This window comes from Oncorhynchus gorbuscha, linkage group LG04 (genome assembly GCF_021184085.1).
Source record: "Oncorhynchus gorbuscha isolate QuinsamMale2020 ecotype Even-year linkage group LG04, OgorEven_v1.0, whole genome shotgun sequence".
NCBI classification, from domain to species: Eukaryota; Metazoa; Chordata; class Actinopteri; order Salmoniformes; family Salmonidae; genus Oncorhynchus; species Oncorhynchus gorbuscha.
This window is the reverse complement of record NC_060176.1, coordinates 50736722-50758106: the sequence shown is the minus strand read 5'-3', so window position 1 is coordinate 50758106 and position 21385 is coordinate 50736722. Positions and strand designations below refer to the sequence as shown.

General features: G+C 42.0%; 1 protein-coding gene across 2 annotated transcripts in view; it reads left to right on the top strand.

Annotated features, from left to right (window-relative positions):
• The window catches only part of iqgap2 (IQ motif containing GTPase activating protein 2), an 80680-nt gene that overhangs the window by 33717 nt on the left and 25578 nt on the right, over positions 1–21385 (top strand). For both annotated transcript variants that reach the window (XM_046347115.1, XM_046347114.1), the window contains exons 3-13: positions 4127–4283; positions 4860–4937; positions 5836–5912; positions 11203–11270; positions 12085–12198; positions 12454–12632; positions 14563–14650; positions 14990–15153; positions 15936–16023; positions 16162–16325; positions 16559–16719. In XM_046347115.1, coding sequence (XP_046203071.1) covers positions 4127–4283; positions 4860–4937; positions 5836–5912; positions 11203–11270; positions 12085–12198; positions 12454–12632; positions 14563–14650; positions 14990–15153; positions 15936–16023; positions 16162–16325; positions 16559–16719 — 1338 coding nt within the window. The remainder of the gene's footprint in view (positions 1–4126; positions 4284–4859; positions 4938–5835; positions 5913–11202; positions 11271–12084; positions 12199–12453; positions 12633–14562; positions 14651–14989; positions 15154–15935; positions 16024–16161; positions 16326–16558; positions 16720–21385) is intronic.

Sequence of the window (21385 nt, the reverse complement as noted above, 5' to 3'; positions counted from 1 at the left end):
CTGGACAGTGAGTGTGGGAGCTAGATCAATGGCCTCTTCTCACTGGGTCAGTACCAGTCAATTAATGACACAGACCGAGACGGTTTAACATCACCAAGCATGTCAGTCCATTTATAGACACACTGACGTGTAATGTGTTATGTCAGTAGCTGCTGGTATACAGTGTGTTATGTCAGTAGCTGCTGTATACAGTGTGTTATGTCAGTAGCTGCTTGTATACAGTGTGTTGTGTCAGTAGCTGCTTGTATACAGTGTGTTATGTCAGTAGCTGCTTGTATACAGTGCTGTCAAAAAGTATTTGCCCCCTTTGTAATTTTCTCTACTTTTGCATTTTCTTTTTATATTGAATGTTATCAGATCTTTGACCAACACCTAATACTAGTTCAAGGGAACCCGAGTGAACAAATAACAAAACAATTACATGCATAACTTTGTTTATGAAATAAATTAACACCCAATGCCCTTTGAAAAAGTAATTGCCCCCTTACACTCAATAACTGGTTGTGCCACCTGTACCTGCAAGAGCTCCAATCAAACACTTGATTGTTGATCAGTCTCATGTCCCTGTGGAGGAATTTTGGCCCACACTCCCATTCAGAACTGCTGTAACTCATCGACATTTGTGTTTTCAAGCATGAACTGCTTGTTTTCAAGTCCTACTACAATATCTCAATTGGGATTAGGTCTGTACTTTTGACTAGGCCATCCCAAAACATAAAATTTGTTGCTTTTTAGAAATGGTTCATGTAGACTTATTGTCCATTTTTGAATCATTGCTGCTGTTCAGCTTCAGCTTACAGACAGATGGCCCGACATTCTGCTGTATAATTCTGATACAGAGCATAATTAATGGTTCCTTCTATTAAGGCAAGTCATCCAGGTCCAGAGGCAGCAAACCGTCACACGTCCCCAAACCGTCACACTACCACCATGCTTAAATGTTGGTATGAGGTTCTTACTGTGGAATGCAGTGTTTGGTTTTCGCCAGGCATTATGGAACTCAAGTTGTCCAAAAAGTTAGACATTTGAATCATCTGTCCATAGAACATTCTTCCAAGAGTCTTGATCTCATCCACGTGCTTCCAGGGTGCTTTTTGACAAACTTGACGACATTGTTCATGGACCATGGACTGTAGGTACAGGCAAAAGCCAATATTGACTCTCGTGGCACTAGTGTAGGCGGCCATTGAGCCAGTCAGGTGATGGCTCACATGCTCTTAGATCTCAGGTAAGGGACAGACCAAGGTTCCGTTTGTTTATATCTGCTTGTATCCATGACGACAGCTTTCATATCGAGAGAAGTTAACTGAAGCCAAAGAACGAGCGGGAAATTCATAGGTTGCACCATTGTCACGTCATGCCATTGTTATGAACATTCTCAAGCCGCCCTCTGCCGGCTGCGCCATTGAGGTGCACAAAAGAGGCTAATGACTGTTTAGTCTAAATTACACTAGTGTCCTGGAAATACGATGACATTGGTGAAGTAGGCAAATATTTAGTAAGAAACAACTTTGCCATCATTATCATGTTGTCAAATTCCAACTTTAGACAAATGGCAATGTTGTCAAATAGCTAGCAATGCTAACATTAGCTATCAAAAATTTGGTGGTCTCCCCTCAATCTTAGCTAGCCAGCTAACATTATACTGCATCTAAAGTCAATCTGGTGACATCAAAATTATGACAAAAGCTTGTCCTACTAATTATTTCCCATCTTTTGAAATGTCATTGTATTTCCAAGACACTGTAATGCACTTTTTGATGAAATCTTCATCAGCGCTCATTGACAATGCATTCAGTAGAATGCTCAGTCAGTCATCAGTCCAAAACAAATGTTCAAAACAATATTGTGACGAAAACGTGTAACCCATGAATAGATCATGTCCCCCCCTAACTTCAGACATACACTAGCAGTCGGAGGATTTAATCACCTTGTAATGGTAATAGTAAAGTTGCAGAGAAAAGCCATGCCTTTCTTTTTATTCTGATATGTCAATCCTCCGATTATGCTGCAATGTTTTCCCAAAACTGCAGATAGAATGGGGTGTCAGCTAAGACAGGACACCTTGGGTATTGAACTACAGTAACAATTACAGAACTATGGAATTACATCATGGGTCCCTGATTTGTACTACACATAAATGCATAATTATGGATATGAATGTTGTTCTCTTCATGGTGATGTATCCTGAATAGGTACACAATTAGAAAAATGCAATATCATCCTTTGCATGTATGGGTGTTGTTCTACACACTGGCTATTATTCTAATGAGCTTTGCCCCAAATCTGAACCGATAATGGACGTCTGTTTCACAAGTTTGATCTTCGCAGGACAGTACAGTGCATTATACTGTACTTGACTCTATAGTGTTGTACTGGACTGCACTCTAAATGTTTGGGCCAAATTGGAGCCTCGCGAGGGGTGTAGCAGTCTAAGGCACTGCATCGCAGTGCTTGAGGTGTCACTACAGACCCGGGTTTGATCCCAGGCTGTGTCACAGCCGGCCACGACCTGGAGACCCATGAGGCGGCACACAATTGGCCCAGCGTCGTCTGGGTTAGGGAGGGTTTGGCCGGCTTGGGATGTCCTTGTCCCATTGCGCTATAGCGACTCCTTGTGGTGGGCCAGGTGCATGCACACTGACTTCGGTCACCAGTTGTAGTGTTTCCTCCGAACACATTGGTGCGGCCGTCTTCCGGGTTAAGCGAGCAGTGTGTTAAGAAGCAGTGCGGCTTGGCAGGGTCGTGTTTCGGAGGACGCATTGCTCTCGACCTTCGCTTCTCCCGAGTCCCATTGCTGCAACTCCCGTACGGACAAGACTGTAACTACCAATTAGATATCACAAAATTGGGGAGAGAAGGAATGTGTCAAAAAAATACAAATTAAGTACTAAAATTAAATTCAGGTAAAATCAAGGCCATTCCAGACCGGCTCAAAAAACGTCTATGGACGTTGAAATCAAGGTCAGGGCAGACTGACCCACCTTCAATAACTTTTGAACGTCCGGTGTCAGTCGGTGCTCAGTGGGTGCAGATGCTGGTTACAGTAAATAAAGAGGGGGCTCATGGGTAGGTGTAATTAAGAGGTAACATGAGAGATGGGGAGAGAGATGAGCTGAACAACAGTATGCCAGTGGAAGGGAGAACAGTAGCAGGTGATCCAAATATGGTTTGCCACTTCTATGATTTTCCATTGTAGCCAATTAAATAGCTGGAATTCCGATTTGGTAACAGAATTATGCGTTATAATCACTTAAATGTATATCAGTAAAAACACAAACTAATTGTTAGGCCTGTGTGTGGGTTTTTGGTAAATGAATTACAAGGCACAAGGCAATGGTCCTTAAACTTACAGAAATTATTTCTCAAACTAAATAAGTGTGGTTATTAGTTGGCAAGGGTCTTTACTTCAATAATATTGCGTTTTTTTGTGAATTTCTCATTTCTTTTAACTTTTTCTAGTAGAGGTTTTCTAAGTCCTCTTTTCAATACGTTTGACCAGAAATCAAAGCCATTACTTAGGCCCAATTTTTGGGATGGAAAATGGTTGAAAAATGTATCTATGCTTTAATTTCCCAAAAATATAGGTTCTCAGCCTTCATTTGACACCCAATTTGATATGCTTGAACGTCACATGTTTGTGCTCATGGCTCCTTTTAAATGGAAATGACATTATCCATAAGCTCCTCAAAGCTTTGATAGTTAAATGTACCTACGAAGTTCTGGGATCAGTGTCTCTGCTTGTGTTTATCTGGCCTCACCGTTAGGATAAACAGTCAGGACAGGACCCTATACCCAGCCTAACAAATCATTGAAAGGAAACATTGGTCCGTGTTTCTAGAAAATAACTGTATTGTTCTGTTGTGATATCAGTGTCCCTTCCCTATTGCTCCATATGAATCACTTGAGAGATGTGGCCATTTTGTTGTGAGATCCCTCAGTTTATGTTCCAATTGTCTCCAAATGAATGACAACAGATGTTGCCATCATAGAATTAGTAGAACGGGCATCCCCATTCAGGTCAATTATGCCATAATGGGTGCCCCCCAAAGGAGCAAAGCAGGAAATATTTTTGATTTATTTCCATGTTTTCCGTTCTGAGATCAGTGTTTGTGCGTATCCCCAGGTGGATGGAGGCGTGTGTAGAGGAGGAGCTGCCGCCCACCACAGAGCTAGAGGAGGGTCTGAGGAACGGAGTCTACCTTGGAAAACTGGCTAAGTTCTTCGCCCCCAAGATGGTGTCTGAGAAGAAGATCTACGACAGGGACCAGGCCCGCTACAAGGTGACCTTTGTCCTCTTACCACGGAATACTCTTACACTTCAGATCAACATTCTATCAAGTTGGCATGATGCCATTTCTTATCAAGCTCTGTTGAAGCTCTTATCAAGTTACTTGACACTATTTTTCAGACCATTAATTTAGCTAAACTACTAGGATACTGAATAAAACTGACACACACGACCACAAATCTGGGTGGTAGTAGGCACTATCTAGTCCCCCCCCCTCTCCCCCACACCACCTCCCCTCTATTTAGTTCTTCTGCTCTCCCGCACACTTCCTCCCCTTTCTAGTCCCCCCCCCCCCCCCCACACACACACACACCTCCATGGAGTCAGACAGGAAGTGTCTAATCCCAGATCCATTGCAGACATTTCCACTTCCTGTCAACCATCTCCCATGGGGCAGAGAGATAGCAACCCCCCCTACAGCCAGCAGCTGTGCTGACACAACACACTCACTCACACACACTCCATCTTTTGGTGCGTGCGGTTCCTACCAAAAACATGCTATTTGTAATATACAACAGACTCAGTTGCTGGGATCTAATGTTTCTGCTTTGCCTGTTTTTGTCTCCAGCACACAGGACTTCACTTCAGACACACAGACAACACGGTGCAGTGGCTACGGGCCATGGAATCTGTAGGACTGCCCAAGGTAAAACAAACACACACACACACTGCTCAAGTCCCTCCTTCCAGTGGCATACAGTATCATAACCTGGTAGTAACTGGTGATATCACAAGGTTGAGTTGCCTGTTTTATGACAGATTTTACTAAGTCAAAGGACACACATACACATACGCAGACAAACACCTGTGAGACTTTCACTGGGCCAGGTAAATGGAGCACGCCGTTCTACTGCTTTCTTATGAGAGGCCTGAGACCAACGCTAGGAGGGTGTAGCTGTGGTGCCTGTACTACTATTGCTACCACAAATAGAGTGTTATCAGCACCAATGCATATTTTATGGGTAGTGACAAAAGATTTCCCACTGGAGCTGATATGGAGAATGCTACCTTATCGTCATGCCATGTGATGGTAAGACTGGAACCGCTCTGGAGATGCCTGTTTGATGATCAAATCAATCGATTAGTTCCTCTGTTTTGGGGGAAGCAGAATCTTAGGAGTAGAGATACAACTAATGAATGAGATATTGTTTATTCATATGGTTATTATGGGCTCTTGTCATTATTGATGCTTGAAAATGTTTCTCTATTCATTTTAATTGACAAGAATGTTCCCTTCACTGTCGTCCAGCAGTGCTGTTCCCTTCGGAGAAAACACATGCACGTACACAGCAGCCAGATGTACTGTATGTATAGTGAGAAAGGAAGCACACACTGTAATACACCCAAAGGCTACTAAATGCGTGTGGCAGTGACCAGGAGGATACAGAGGAATAGTGTCAGACTGCCACAGCTTGAAAATTAAACTGACAGCCTGAAAGATGTAGTGTTCTTGATATGACTCCTTGGCCGCTGCACTAAACAAGGTATCAGAAGTCACCAATGAAAGATCCATGACTAATGCCTCCTCTGGTTTCTACTTTCAGATATTCTATCCCGAAACGACAGATGTGTACGATCGCAAAAACATGCCCAAGGTAGTGTACTGCATACACGCACTAAGGTAAGACATAATTCCAACACAATATGTTTTTTGTCACTTACTGACCCCCCCCTTCCCCTTTAGGCTTACTGCTTACATCATCTTACTCTTTGTGTCTACCACACACTAGTCTATTTCTTGTTTCTGTTTCTTCACTACACTTTATATTGTGGAGGTCTACAGTGCATTCGGAAAGTATTCAGACCTCTTGACTTAACACATTTTGTTACGTTACGCCTTATTCTAAAATGGATGAAATCAAAAATCTACACACAATACCCAATAATGACAGTGAAAAACGTTTTTTTAGAAATGTTTGCAAATGTATAAACATAAAAACTGAAATACATTATTTACAAAACAAGTAGAGATCCTTGATGGAAACCTGCTCCAGAGCGCTCAGGGCCTCAGACAGGGGCTTTCTAATAGGACAACGACCCTAAGCACACAGCCAAGACGACGCAGGAGTGGCTTCGGGACAAGTCTCAATGTCCTTGAGTGGCCCAGCCACCATACCCAAGAAGACTCGAGGCTGTAATCAGTGCCAAAGGTGCTTCAACAAAGTACTGAGTATAGGGTCTGAATACTTATGTAAATGTGGTATTTCAGTTCGTTTTTATTTGCAAACATTACTAAAAACCTGTTTTTGCTTTGTCATTATGGGGTATAGTGTGCAAATTGATGAGTCAAGAGGTCTGAATACTTTCCAAATGCACTGTATGTTTTTAGCTCCTCTTCTGAGGTTTGATGAGTCCTAAAAGCATATCACATGATATCACTGTCTAAAGGGGATCATTTGAAAAAGCTAACAAGATTGTGTGAACCAAGTGAACTGAAAAAGACTGGATGAACGTTGACTTTGAAACTATTATAGTCTGTGGTCCTTTTGGTTTCAGTTTGTGGTTAAACATGTGCCATCTTCAACATTTGAGTGACAAAGGTGTGGCAATAAGCAGTCATTTCCCAAACTCACTCTCGGAACTGATGAGGTGACTTCCTGTACACGTTGAAACCGTCTGTAGACAGGAAATTACTCAATCTGTAGGCCTAGGCTGTCTCAAGTCATTTAGTGTCTCCTTTGATAATATTGTCCAATTATACAAGTGATGGCAATGATGTCATTCTCACACATTCTATCATCAGGCTCTAGAAGTAAAGCCAGATGTTGTTTTGGAAGCTGGAGTAGAAGTGTATGTCTCTCAGCTTTTTTGTTTTTTAATAAATAGGACTACAGTAGTTCCATCTTTTTATCTGATTGTCTTTATCTTATTTTCATGTGCAATCCTAACTTGCAGTGAAAACAAGTGAAATACCTGTATTATATAAGAGGAACTGGAAATGGTTTTCATCCTGCTCAGAGGGGATTTAACTTCACATCCTCCAGCGTTAGGCTTTCTTCTCTACTGTGCATTCGGAAAGTATCTTGTTACATTACAGCCTTAAAAATGGATTGAATCACTTTTTTGCCTCATCAAGCTACACACAATACCCCATAATGACAAAACAAAAACAGGTTTTTATAGATGTTAGCAAATTTATAAAAAATAACAAACTTATGTAAATAAGATAAGCATACAGACTCTTTGCTATGATACTCGAAATTGAGCTCAGGTGCATCCATTGATCATCCTTGAGCTGTTTCAACAACCTGATTGGAGTCCACCTGTGGTGTTTTCAATTGATTGGACATGATTTGGAAAGGAACACACCTGTCGATATAAGATCCCACAGTTGACAGTGCCTGTCAGAGCAAAACCAAGCCATGAGGTCAAAGGAATTGTCCGTAGAGTTCCGAGACAGCATTGTGTCAAAGCACAGATCTGGGTAAGGGTACGAAAACATTTCTGCAGCATTTGAATGTCCCCAAGAACACAGTGGCTTCCATCATTATTAAATGGAAGAAGTTTGGAACCACCACGACTCTTTCTAGAGCTGGCTGCCCAGCCAAACTGAGCAATAGGGGGGTGAAGGGCCTTGGTCAGGGAGGTGACCAAGAACCCGATGGTCACTCTGACAGAGCTCCGGAGTTCCTCTGTGGAGATGGGACAACCATCTCTGCAGCACTCAACCAATCAGGCCTTTAGGGTAGTGTGGCCAGATGGAGCCATTCCTCAGTAAAAGGCAGTCTGCTTGGACTATGCCAAAAGGCACCTAAAGACTCTCAAATCATGAGACACAAGATTCTCTGGTCTGATGAAACCAAGATTGAACTCTTTGGCCTGAATGCCAAGCGTCACGTCTGGAGGAAACCTGGTACCATCCCTACGGTGAAGCATGGTGGTGGCAGCATCATGCTGTGGGGATGTTTTTTCAGCAGCAGGGACTAGGAACTGGGAGACTAGTCAGGATTGAGAGAAAGCTGAACGGAGCAAAGTACAGAGATCCTTGATGAAAACCTGTTCCAAAGCACTCAGGATCTCAGACTGGGGCAAAAGTTCACCTTCCAACAGGACAAGACCATAAGCACACAACCAAGACAACGCAGGAGTGGCTTTGGGACAAATCTCTGAATGTCCTTGAGTGGCTCAGCCAGAGCCTGGACTTGAACCCGATCGAACATCTCTGGAGAGACCTGAAAATAGCTGTGTAGCGACGCTCCTCATCCAACCTGACTGCGCTTGAGGGGATCGGCAGAGAAGAATGGGAGAAACTCCTCCCAATACAGGTGTGCCAAGCTTGTAGCATCATACCCAAGAAGACTCGAGGCTGTAATCACTGCCAAAGGTAGTGATTAGTGAGTAAAGGTTCTGAATAGTAGTGAGTGAAGGGTCTGAATTCTTAAGTAATTTCAGTGTAATTCTTTGTTATACATTTGCTAAAGAAAAAATAAACAGTTTTTGCTTTGTCATTATGGGGTATTATGTGTAGATTAATTTGTGTAAAAAACTATTAAATACGTTTTAGAATAAGGCTATGCGTAACAAAATGTGGAAAGTCAAGGGGTCTGAATACTTTCTGAATGCACTGCATATGCAGCATACACACATTACATAGTATAATGTTCTATAACATAATGTTATGGCAGGTTCACACCTATTTGATGCGAGCTGGCCTCTGATTATTATACTTCGAGGCATAACTGTTGAATAACTTTATTAGTCAAATAAAAGTGTGTTGAAGATCATGTCCTGATTATGAACTGTGCATTCATACTCGTCACACAGGCTTGAGAGTGCTAAGGTCCAGCAATGTACTGTAACGGCTGACTGGCTCATCCTTTTCAACACTGAATAACTGATATCACTGCATACTGTAGTAGACACACCCCTGTTAACATCTCCAGAAAAGAAACAGTCAAGACTACACTCAGGCTGCATCCCAAATGGCAACCTTTTTCCTATTTAGCGCACTACTTTAGACCAGAGCACTATCGGTTTAAAGAGTCCGGACGGGAGTTGCAGCGATGGGACAAGACTGTAACTACCAATTGGATGCCACGAAATTGTGGACTTTTTATTTTTATTTTTTAAATATAATAATTTTAATAGTGCACTATTTAATGGGTGCCATTTGAGACCGTCTCCAGTCTCACCTGAGAGCTGCTGTCATAGTGTGGTAGTAGTGGTGCTAGTAGAAGTAACAGCTCTGTAGTGACACTTAGTCATTGTGTGATGTCACTACTAGTGGGAGGCTCTGCTTTCTGTGCCCACACTGACTGTCATGTATTCAGTTATGTCATGTACACTGTAATGTGTACAGAAAAGGGTGGCTCGCATCTGAATGTGGCAGAGAATTGGAGTGAACGTGTTAGCGAGTTGGCTTGTTTCCTTTCATTTTTTTTGCTGTTTGGTCAGGGCCCATGAGGATCAGCTTCCTTCCCTCCCTGTGTGTGCACACACACACACACACACACACACACACACACACACACACACACACACACACACACACACACACACACACACACACACGTGATCTTCCTTCCTGGCAGGCTGGTCTAACCCCCACTGGGAGCCAGGGAATACACTAGCTCTGAGGAGAAGTAGACACACTGGGCTAATGGGTCTTTGTTGAGAATTCAGTACAGTGGAAAAATTGAAAGGCACCACAATAGAATGGAAACTGAACATAAATATTCACTCCGGATCTGATGGGATTGGTTGAGCATGCGTGTGTGTGGTGACGGTGCCACGTTTTGTGTATGCGTGTGTGTGAAGAGGGGGGAGAGTGTGTGTTTGTGTGGAGGAGGATGTTGTTCCGTGTCCTTCCTACGTGCTTATTGGCCAAGTCAGCAGGATGATCTAACGAAGCATCCATCATTATCCTCAGTCTCAGTCAGCTGTTTATCTCACAGCAGGGCTGAGTCTGCCAGCCACCCATGGGTTAACAATCTATTAAACATTTGGCCTTACCTCTGTCTCCACAGACTCTACAGCCCTAAAGAAGAGACCTGTGTCCCTGTTTACACTCGCATACATACACACACACACACACACACACACACACACACACACACACACACACACACACACACACACACACACACACACACACACACACACACACACACACACACACACACACACACACACACACTGATTTTAGAGGCTAACATAGCACTATCATAGCCTCCTCATACACACAGTTACAGGCACTAGCCCAATATAATGAATGCCAACTTATCAGGAACCTGCTGGCAGATGAAAGTTTAATTCAGTTTCCAGCCACCTGTTTGTTTCAGGCCACCCTTAGTTAGCGCCATTGGCAGAAAGCGGATATTTCTGGTTTTCAGGGATACAGTATTTTCAACTTCCATTTCCCCTGAAAAACGGAAATGTGGACTCCGCTCAGGTGTCACTCCACGCCTGCCGTCTTAGGTTAGTTTCAGGCTGATGGGACTCAGGACCGTGCAGTTTGCATGTCAGGATTGTTACTGCTGCTTTCTCTGAGCACACAATGCCCCCCTGTGGGGAGAAGGGGACATTGCCGTTTGGCTGACGCTCTCCTAGTTCGGTCTGGAGCAGATGGATGTTTCAAGGTCCTGTTGGGATGCATCCTTCCTTCCTTCATTTCCTTCAAGTCATCACTGATTGGATTGACATGCTTTCATAGGTAAAAGGAATATGGTGGATTCCTTGCTAACCCAAGGCAAGAGGAAGGATTCATTTCTAAAGTATTGAAGCGCAGCTGAAGTGTGGATGGATGCAGATGTATAGATGTTTGTAAATGTAGGTTTCCCCTGCCTCTGAGTTATTGAGTAAACAGCCACATCTTAGCTTCAGCTTGCTACCCTTTATTCCTAACTGTTAAATCTAGATCAGTTAATGAATTGACATTTGGAGCTTCATTCCTTTCCATCCCCCCCCCACAGCTTATACCTGTTCAAACTGGGCATTGCACCACAGATCCAGGACCTGCTGGGGAAAGTGGCCTTCACAGGTAAGACCAGGCTATACCAGCTCTTCTACATCATGATAGTTTGAGGTATCATAAGAGCCATAGCTGGAGTTCCTCCTGTACTCTAACGTCAACCCATAGCATTCTTCTCTGCCAGGTTTGAACTGGAGGCTGGGTCCTTGAACCTGTAACAACAGTTGCTGTGTAGTTGTACGACGGTGTAATGAGCATGTAGCTAACTGCTCCAGAATGAACGCTGACATAACATACACGGTTGTCGTGAAGGAAGAACCACTCTAGTGATTACTACCTCCCTTTAAAACTAAAGGAAAACATGAGCCTCGGCGTCTTCTGAAGACTCATTTAAATTGCCTCGGCTGGCGCACGTGCGTGCAGTAATGACACATAATTGGCGCTCATGTTTGGTTTTGATCGAAACAGAATGTCATCACTCGCTCCCAGCTGCGTGTTCAATTCGATAAGCACTGTGGAGATGATTTGTAACGTGGTTGATATGAGTGAAGTGTGAAATACCAAACACGTCTCTTTACCGTTCTGTTTAAAATCTCCAGTGCGTCTTGATGTTATATAGGTTGCTAGTGAATGAGCAGTCCCTCTTCTAGGCACAGAACGGCTCATCATAATGGTCGGAACAGAGCAAACGGAATGGCATCAAACACCTGGAAACCATGTGTTTGATGTACTTGATACCATTCCACTGATTCCGCTCCAGTCATTACCATGAGCCCGTCCTCCCCAATTAAGGTCACCAACCTCATTTGCTCCGGGGTATAGAGGTTTCCTGCTGTGCCAGTTTGGCTGACCTGTTTGTAATGTGATCCTGTCTGTCCTACAGAGGAGGAGATCAGTAACATGCGGAGTGAGCTGGAGAAGTACGGCATCCAGATGCCAACCTTCAGTAAGATAGGAGGCATCCTGGCCAATGAGCTCTCAGTGGACGAGGCAGCCTGTAAGTAGTACAGTACACTGTTCCGTCCACTGGATTTCCTCTGGAGACCACTGGTCTTCTATCCTGCTCCTGAATAGACCCATAGGGTGTGCAGGGTTGGTTCCAGCACAGCACAAAAACATCCGATTGAGATAATCCAGGCCTTGATGATAAATTGAATCTGTTGTGTTAGTGCTGGGCTTTAACAAAAGTCTGACCTCCTATAGAGAGACATGTTTGCTGCTGAGTGGTACTTATTCTTGCCTCTGTCCCCAGTGCACGCTGCTGTGTTTGCCATCAACGAGGCGGTGGATAAGGGTGAGGCGACCGTGACCATGGGGGCGTTGAAGAACCCCAACGCCATGCTGAGGAACACTGTGGAAGAGCTGGCCCAGGACTACCAGGTTACACTGAGCCGGGCCAAGGCTAGCAAGGAGGACCAGGCCTCAGGCAGGGTGAGGAATTCTGAGAGCCTCCCTGTTGTTGTCCTTTCCACACAAGAGTCAGTAAAAAAAAGTTTGCATCCCAAATGGCATCACATTCTCTTTCAAGATTACTGCCTTTGACCAGAGATCTATGGGCCCTGATTCTGGTAGAATTTTCAAAACTGATCTTTGATCAGCAACTTGATCCTGTTCTGAACAGAAACCTCTTAGACCAGGCAGAGAGGTAGTGAGAATTTGTAGTATATGAGTCTTGTCTGCAGTGACTACCACCTGAAACACTTTGTTTTTTAAATTGTTTTTATTATCAAATATCAACAAACAAAAGAGGAATAGTCACATGCAACAAGCATACATACAAACTATTTACATTGCCAGGAATCCTAAACAAACAAATAATATTCATTAATAATACAAGTTTTAATTGCCTTTTTGTTTTTCATTTTAGTTAAAGTAGTGCCATACTGTTAATTTATAAAGTGAAAAAAGTTTGGTTTTGAATTAGACCATTTGCATTTGTGAATATGAAATTTACCTAGTGTTATTTGCAGTTGGAATTAAATATACTATATCGTTATCTATGTCAGAATTTCTGAAATGAATCATATCAAAACCATTAAATAGTACAACCTGTCCTCTTTTTTTTTGTAACAAATTCTGTATGTCAATCCCAAAAATTAAACTATAAACACAGGCAAAAAACAAATGCAAAATGGTCTTCTTCATTCCACAGAAATCAGTTATAGTCGATATTTAGCTTGAATCTTTCCAAAACATGTTTCACAGGATAAATTCTATGTAACATTTTAAATGAAACTTCCTTTACTTTATTACTGATATAATATTTGTTAGTAATTTTCCATGCTTTCCCCCACTGTATATCACCATAGATATTTGACCAAAATAATCTTGCTGATGGAATTGTAGTATCACAAACAATATTCCTAATCTGTTTATTACTACATTTGTCTTTGAGGTTAATATTACCGATTTCATATATTTTCATATAAATCTATGTTACTTACATCAACAACAGATACATTTAAATGATACAACCCCCCTTGGAATCGCATCAAAAACAATTGCATATTCTTTTGGGGTTATTGGAATTTTAAATTTATCAAGAAATTCCCCATATATGAGTAGATATCCATCCTCATTCAGTAACTGACCAACCAAAATCATTTTATTCTCAAACCAGTTACGAAAAAGAGACTTATTTTTTAATCGTATATCTTTGTTGTTCCATATAAAGTATCTGTGAGGGTAAAAATGGTGTTTATACGCTAACATCCAAGCTAAAATTGCCTGCTTATGGAATTTGGCAAACTTTACTGGGATTTTATCAACATCAAAATGACATGGAAGCAAAAGTTCTAAACCACCTGAAACACTTGCCATGACATTCCAGTGACTGCATCATCAGCTGAACTCCCACTACAACACTAGTCTTCCCACACCAACTGGCATCTCTCCTCCCATACTCCTCACTAACTCTGTGTAAACATTTAACCCACTGTGTTAAATTACACATTTCTTCTGCAAAGATATGAAATCTGAAGTTAATATGATGTCCAGATTATCAACTATTTTAGCATGACAGATTTAGTTTCAATATGCACAACATTTAAAAAAGCTTGAAGGAATAGTGCAATATTCTTTCTACTTGACCAGAGCCAGATGAACTCATGGATACCATTTGTATATCTTTGCAGTTTGAAGGAAGTTGAAAGTAGTGTTGTGAGCCAATGCTAACTAGTATTTGAGCAATGACTGGATGTCTACCGATATAGCTAGCATGCAAAAAAAATGGTATCCATGAGTTCATCTGACTCTGGTTAAGTAGAAAACGGCTTGGTTGCCAGAATCTCGTGTTATCCTTTTAAAAATGCACGTTTATAGTCCGTCTAAGACGATGCTTTTCTCTTGTCTCCCTGCTCAGCGCTCATCTGTAGCCACAGAGGAGAGAGATGTTTATGAGGAGCTGCTGACCCAGCAGGAGATCCAGAGCTGCATTGACCTTGTTAACAGTAACTACAGTTCCTGTCTTATGACCTCAGCTCTATAATGAACATCTCTAGGATAGGCCTTGAGCAGGGGTGTGAAACTCAAATTCTGTAGGGGCGTGTGTCTGCTGCTTTTTCTTATTTCTTCTCAATTTTTGTCCAATTAGAGCTGCATTAGAGACTTAGACAACTGGGTGAGAGGAGTTTCTAACTAATCAATGACCTTCATCAAGTACAAGGGAGGAGTTAAAATCCGCAGACTCTCGGGCCTCCACACATGGTCTATAGGTAGTATCCGGGGGGGTGGGGGTGTTTGGATAGTGTCTCCATCCAACCCCTGCTCCCTCCTGTCTGTCTCTCCAGCCCAGGTGGCGGTGCAGCAGGTGAACCAGGCCATCTCTGCCCAGGACGAGGCTGCTCTGCTGGCTGGGCTCAGGATGCCCGCTCTGGGAATGCTAGGGGTCCAGGAGGAAAACTCCCACTGGTACCTGGAGCACTTAACCTCCTACTGCGAAGTCAAGGCTCTGGTTAGTAAGGCCCAGTGGTGAAAAAAGTACTCAATTGTCATACTTGAGTAGAAGTAAAGATACCTTGATATAAAATGACTCAAGTGAAATTCACCCAGTAAAATACTACTTAAGTATATTTAAAACCAAATACTTTTTAAAACTTTTACTCAAGTATCAAAAGTAAAAGTATAAAATATTTCAAGTTCCTTACATTAAAGCAAACCAGACGGCACAATTGTATTTTGATTTTTTTTAATTTAAGGATAGCCAGGGCACACTCCAACACTCAGACATCATTTACAAATGGAGTGTTTTTATGTTTAGTGAATCTGCCAGATCAGACACCAGGGATGTTCTCTTGATAAGTGTGTGAATTGGACCATTTTCCTGTCAAAATGTAATGAGTACTTTTGGATGTCAGGGACAATGTATAGAGTAAAAAGTACGTCATTTTCTTTAGGAATGTAGTGAAGTAAATGTTGCCAAAAATATAAATAGTAAAATACATACCCCAAAAAATGACTTAGTAGTACTTTAAACTATTTTTACTGAAGTACTTTACACCACTGGTAAGGCCAGTGGTCAAAGTAGTGGATGCATGTCTAGTAGGTTTTTACAGGTGTTGGGATATAAGGTGTCCTGTCAAAGGAAAGGAGAATACTAACACACTGTGTGGATGTGTTTTTGCCTTCAACAGCCCCAGACTTTATTTGTTGATTAAAGTTGTGTTAGTGTTACAGAACCAGGGTTTTTCTATTAAATTGAACTTGTCACCCAAACACTTTCTCCTTGGACCTCAGGATGCTGGAGGTGCAATGATGCTGCAGAGGGAGGAGATTCAGAGGGTGGTCAGCTCCACTAATGACTTTGCTGAGGCAGAGAAACGAAGTAAGTCATTTATATGTATCATTCCAGTAATTTATATGAATTACATCAGAATAAATGTGTCTGTGTATTTATAGGTTGTAAATCTTTTGCCATCTGCATTATAAGAAGATTGATGAGTATGATGGGTTTCCTGTTCAGAACTGGAGGCCATTGTAGCGATCAACGCAGCCATTCGTCATGGCATAGCAGCAGAGACGGTGGAGGAGCTGATGAACCCAGAGGCCCAGCTTCCTATTGTCTACCAGACAGCTGCCAACCTCTACCAGACCGAACTGTTCAGCCTGCAGATACAGGGGGCAAAGGTTGACGAACGCATGCAGGCATTCACACACTAACACACACACACACATTTGAGTTGAAATTACACTTTTCTATTTTAAGCTATCATATTAACTTGTACAGTTGTGAGCTGGTGCTAGTTGGCACAACAAAGTAGTAATAGATTTCTCAAGCTTGGTTCGCCAGTGTGCAGAAAGTTGTGTGTCTGTCCAGGTGTATATGGTCACTGATCCTTCCGTCTGATTGCATTGAGGAGGTAGGACTGGGGCATGAAGAGCTGTGTGTGGCAGTAGAGATGCTGTCTGCGGTGGCCGTGCTCAACGAGGTCCTGGACACCAAGGACCCCCAGGCTGTTACTGAACAGCTGACGGACTCTCCTCTGGGCTTCAGCAACATGGATCAGGACAACCTGCACAGGTAGCCAACACCACAACCTGCACAGGTAGCCAACACCACAACCTGCACAGGTAGCCAACACCACAACCTGCACAGGTAGCCAACACCACAACCTGCACAGGTAGCCAACACCACAACCTGCACAGGTAGCCAACACCACAACCTGCACAGGTAGCCAACACCACAACTATCTGACATATCACAGGTAACACCACAACTATCTACCCTTTTGTTCCTCTAGAGCAGGGGTCTCCAACCTTTTCTTGCATGAGAGCTACTTAAATGAAATGTAACTCATCTGAAGTTACTAATTGTTTTTCTAGCTTGCTTATCTTCTCCCCTGCAACACTTTACAGGTCCTTGGTGTTATTAGGTTCTGATAAACTAGAAAAAGCTCAAAACAAGTTTATTCACCCACTGGGTTAAACAACTGAAAAGACAGACATGTTTCCACAAGTACATATATTTATACCCGCTACTGGGCAGAGTCAACTCCTTGCACATCTAGACAGCCAATACATCTCTTGCTCGGCATGAACTTAAGTGGTTCCTTTCATTGGTGTAGTCATGGCCCTGTCTCATGTGTGTGTATGTCATAAGACTTTTTCTTCTCAATTCATCTGACCTGACCTAGTTAGGCTGTTTTTATGTTATCCAGAGCATTGATGACTGCAATTGTGCTTCCAACAACAATTTACACTCTTTTTTTCCAACGTTTACTAACACCGGCCGTATTCAACGGGTGTTGAGCATTTGTAAATTCATCAAATTCATGCGCTCTGGCACACTCAGGTGAGAGTGCTCTGAAATCGGATTAGATAGTTTTGTGACTTTACTTCCATTAATCTGATGACTTATTTATTTAATCCATTAACTTTGTTTAATTGTTACCCAATTTTAAATTAGTCATGTACAATTAACATTAGTATTTGGGGCACCACAGAAGACTTTGTTTAGAGTTACCATCTCCCGAATTAAACTCTCAGGTCTTTATCTATTTCATCGATAAACAGTCATCTTATTAATCATTACCTCTTATCAAATCATCATTCTGACCACTCGTAACCTTCTTGGATCTGCAAAAACCCCAGTCTAGCTCATTATTCAGTACTACACAAATTGTGTTCATTATTTATTTACTAGCTAAATAAATTATAACACAGAATAAACATAGTCTCATGTAAAGGGTGTAAGGTCCCTAATGGACGGACAAAATATGACTGCTTATTACACAGATGGAGAGGGGGATAAAGAGGGAGACAGAGAAAAAGGAACACATTCTATAACTATTCTCCCATAAACCTCAAACTTTGCACACAAACCACAGCTCGTTTGGAATAAGAGATCGTTAATAATTTTATGTGTGAAATGCCTTCGTTCGTCATATCTCTCGGTGGGAACAAGCCTTCTCGGGAAGTTGTTGGCCTTCCAGCTGTATGGCACTGATTGTCTGCAAGGGGTCTCCCCTTTCCTGTCTTCTACTGTTGTTCACTCTGGAAGAAAGCTAGCCGACGGTTCCGATTGGTGATGAGCGTCGTAGGATAGTCTCACTTAGATTCGCTTTTTGTGATCTGACTTAAGACAGCTAATCAGCTGTACAAGTGATTGTCTAAGGTGAGCTTCTCGCCTCTTCCTTATCGTGTTGGCATTCAGGATTCGGACCACGATTGACATGAGCTGCAGCTTTTTGTCTCTCTGGTCCAAAGGATGGTGTTAATTTCTTCACCTCGTGTTGAGGTTCAAAGTTTCAACCATTTCCAACATGAAGATACCAGCCTCACGTTTCCTGGTTTAAGGGTTGATTCCTCTTCCATGCCTTTATGCACTCTTGGTCAAAAGGGGCGTTCTGTCATACTGACAAGCTCTCTGACGGGGCCTGGCTATTTAATGTGCAAAACATATCAAAAACTATCATTAGAAAACTAAAATCACATTCCTAAACACACAGCTTCAATACTTTTCATATTGTATTCACAACATATTGGATACAAACTTGACAGATAAAGGGGGTATCCTTTCCATGTTACAGTATTTGGTCCTTACAGTTTTTAATAACATCACAAAATAAAAAACAATGTGACATTAGTTTTCCATAGTTCCCCACTGACCACTTCCCACATTATGTTAAATATATGGTTGCACATTTTTGGGACTATTCAGAGGTGGAAACTCTCTGTGGGAATTAATGGGAATATATATGCAAATTCATACATAAGTTGTTTTTTGCATTGGATATATTTACCATATCATATGGAGACAAACATAAACCTTTTACCTTATCATAAGTAGATATAATTGCAAATGATTAAATCCTTCCAATGGAAATGTGGGGAAAAAACACACAAAAAAAAACAATTTAGTTACTAATTGAACTTTAATTAGTTGACTTCACTGAACAACAAAGGAAAGGGAATATTGAGTGATCCCCAATGATCCTTCGTATCTCCCCCCAAAATATTCAATATATATCTGGAAAATGATAGTCTAGAAACTAGAGCTTTGGTTGTCTTCCTCTCAGGCTTCCATGTCTTCTCTCTGGACCTCCTCAATGCCCACCTCTTGAACATCATACTCTGAGGCCTCATCTTCACTGTCACTTTCCAACCTTGTTGAGGAGGATGGCTCCTTGTCAGGCTCAAAAAGCCCAATTTTTCTTCCCGGATGGCCACCAATTTTCCAACCCTTGTATTGGTCAGCCTGTTACGTGCTTTGGTGTGTGTTCCCATACAAGGACCAGTTGCACTCTGAGGCAGCTGATGTTGGTGGGATTTGCGGGATGGAGGCAACAAAGGAAAGAGCCTCAGATCCACAAAGTCCCTTCCACCAGGTGGATGATGAGATATGTTGGCACGACTGCCATATTGCATCTCCATCCCAAAGCCCTTGCTGGGTAGTGTACTTCACCAGACTGCCAAGAACCTTGCCCTCATCCAGGCCAAGGTGGCGAGACACGTTAGTGATGACACCATAGGCCTTGTTGATCTCTGCAATAGGCAGGACGCTCTTGCCAGCATACCTGGTGTCCAACATGTACGCTGTGGCGTGTATGGGCTTCAGGCACAAGTTTTCATGCTTTTTAATGTATTTCAGAACTGCAGTTTCCTCTGCTTCGAGCAACAGTGACGTGGACAGGGCAGCACGCATTTCTTCTCTTAGATCTGCAAGCAGAGTTTGAACATCAGACAGGATGGCATTGTCTCCCTCAATCCGTGCAATGGCTACTGCTATAGGTTTCAGGCTGCTTACCACTCTCTCCCAAAATATATAATCCAGGAGGATCCTCTTGATGGGGCTGTCCATATTGGCAGACTGTGATATTGCCATGTCTAGGAGAGACATGGTAGCAAAAACTTAAAAAAACTAAAAACTAAATGATTTAAACACACTTTGCTGTAGGCTACTATTTACTAGTTAAAAAATGATCATGTATGTCATGTAAAATATATTCACCACACCCAGTATTGTAATCAAAACTTACCAGAAGGCATGTAACCCTTGGCTTAGACGGTGTAGTAGTGTGGGCTCAATAGCATCTCATTATCGTGCAATTGAAAATGTAATGGAGGGCAATGTGATGGGAGTGCACTGCACATGTGATTGAAGAATGTACATGTACTGTGCATGTAGAGGGTTGCAATTCCATTGACTTGGGGATAGTTTAACCAAAATATGCCACAAGACCTAGAATTGTTTTATGTGTATCCCACAAAAAAATGTTAACTGTTATAAGCTAACTATTCTGATGAATTTAAGTGAAATCCCCCAAATTCCTTGGCTTAACTTCCAATGGAAAATATCCAGGAAAGTTTCCGATCCTTTGCAACCCTAGTTGAATATTGTTCCATTATCACTTTTTGGATGTTAGTTTTGGGTGGGCAAAAGTGTCTGAACAAAGGCATTCCTTTAGTTGATACTAAAAGAGAGTATCCGTCTTGTACTTTACAACAAAGTGTGAAGGGTCGACCATCCAGCAGCTCCCCCTCTCCCCTCATCTGACAAAATTTGAAACGTGCAATATCTGAAAATGTTGCTTGCTAGACTGTTACATGGATGAATGCTTCTTCCTCTCTCACACATGCCATGGTTGCCCTTAGTTTGAAGATGTAATCCGGAGACAGGTGTTTTCTCCATCTCCTTATTTATCATACTCTAATTCCACTGATTTCAAACCACGGTCCTCCAGAAAGTGGAGAGCAACACTAATGCAATTCTACTACAATCTATATATATATTTAAAGTCACGTTAGACAGGATTACCTAAACATACTGACCAGCTCAAATAGACAGAAGCCTGCTACATGGCAGACCGATCCGAACTCATCTCGCGGCATGTCCAGCCCACTCATTATCTCAGCCAATCATGGCTAGCAGCAAGGTTGCTACATTTTTCTGTGGCTAAACCAACTAGGCTTGTAATTGAGTAATTGTATTCGTATTTACAGATTGCATACACATTTGTTATTAAGGCACATGAAATTTCACATGTTCCAGAAGGCCTAGTTTCCTGAAAGAAATAGACAACTTTAACCCTATAAAATCTGTTTAGTATTTTCCCAAATGTTGTTTTTGCTGCTGAATTTTTCCGAGTTTTGGATTGTTTTTTTATTTTTCACAAACAAAATATAAATAATTATTGGAGAACCAATGAAATTGGATGATCTGAGTCTATGTCAATGCTTAAATCGCA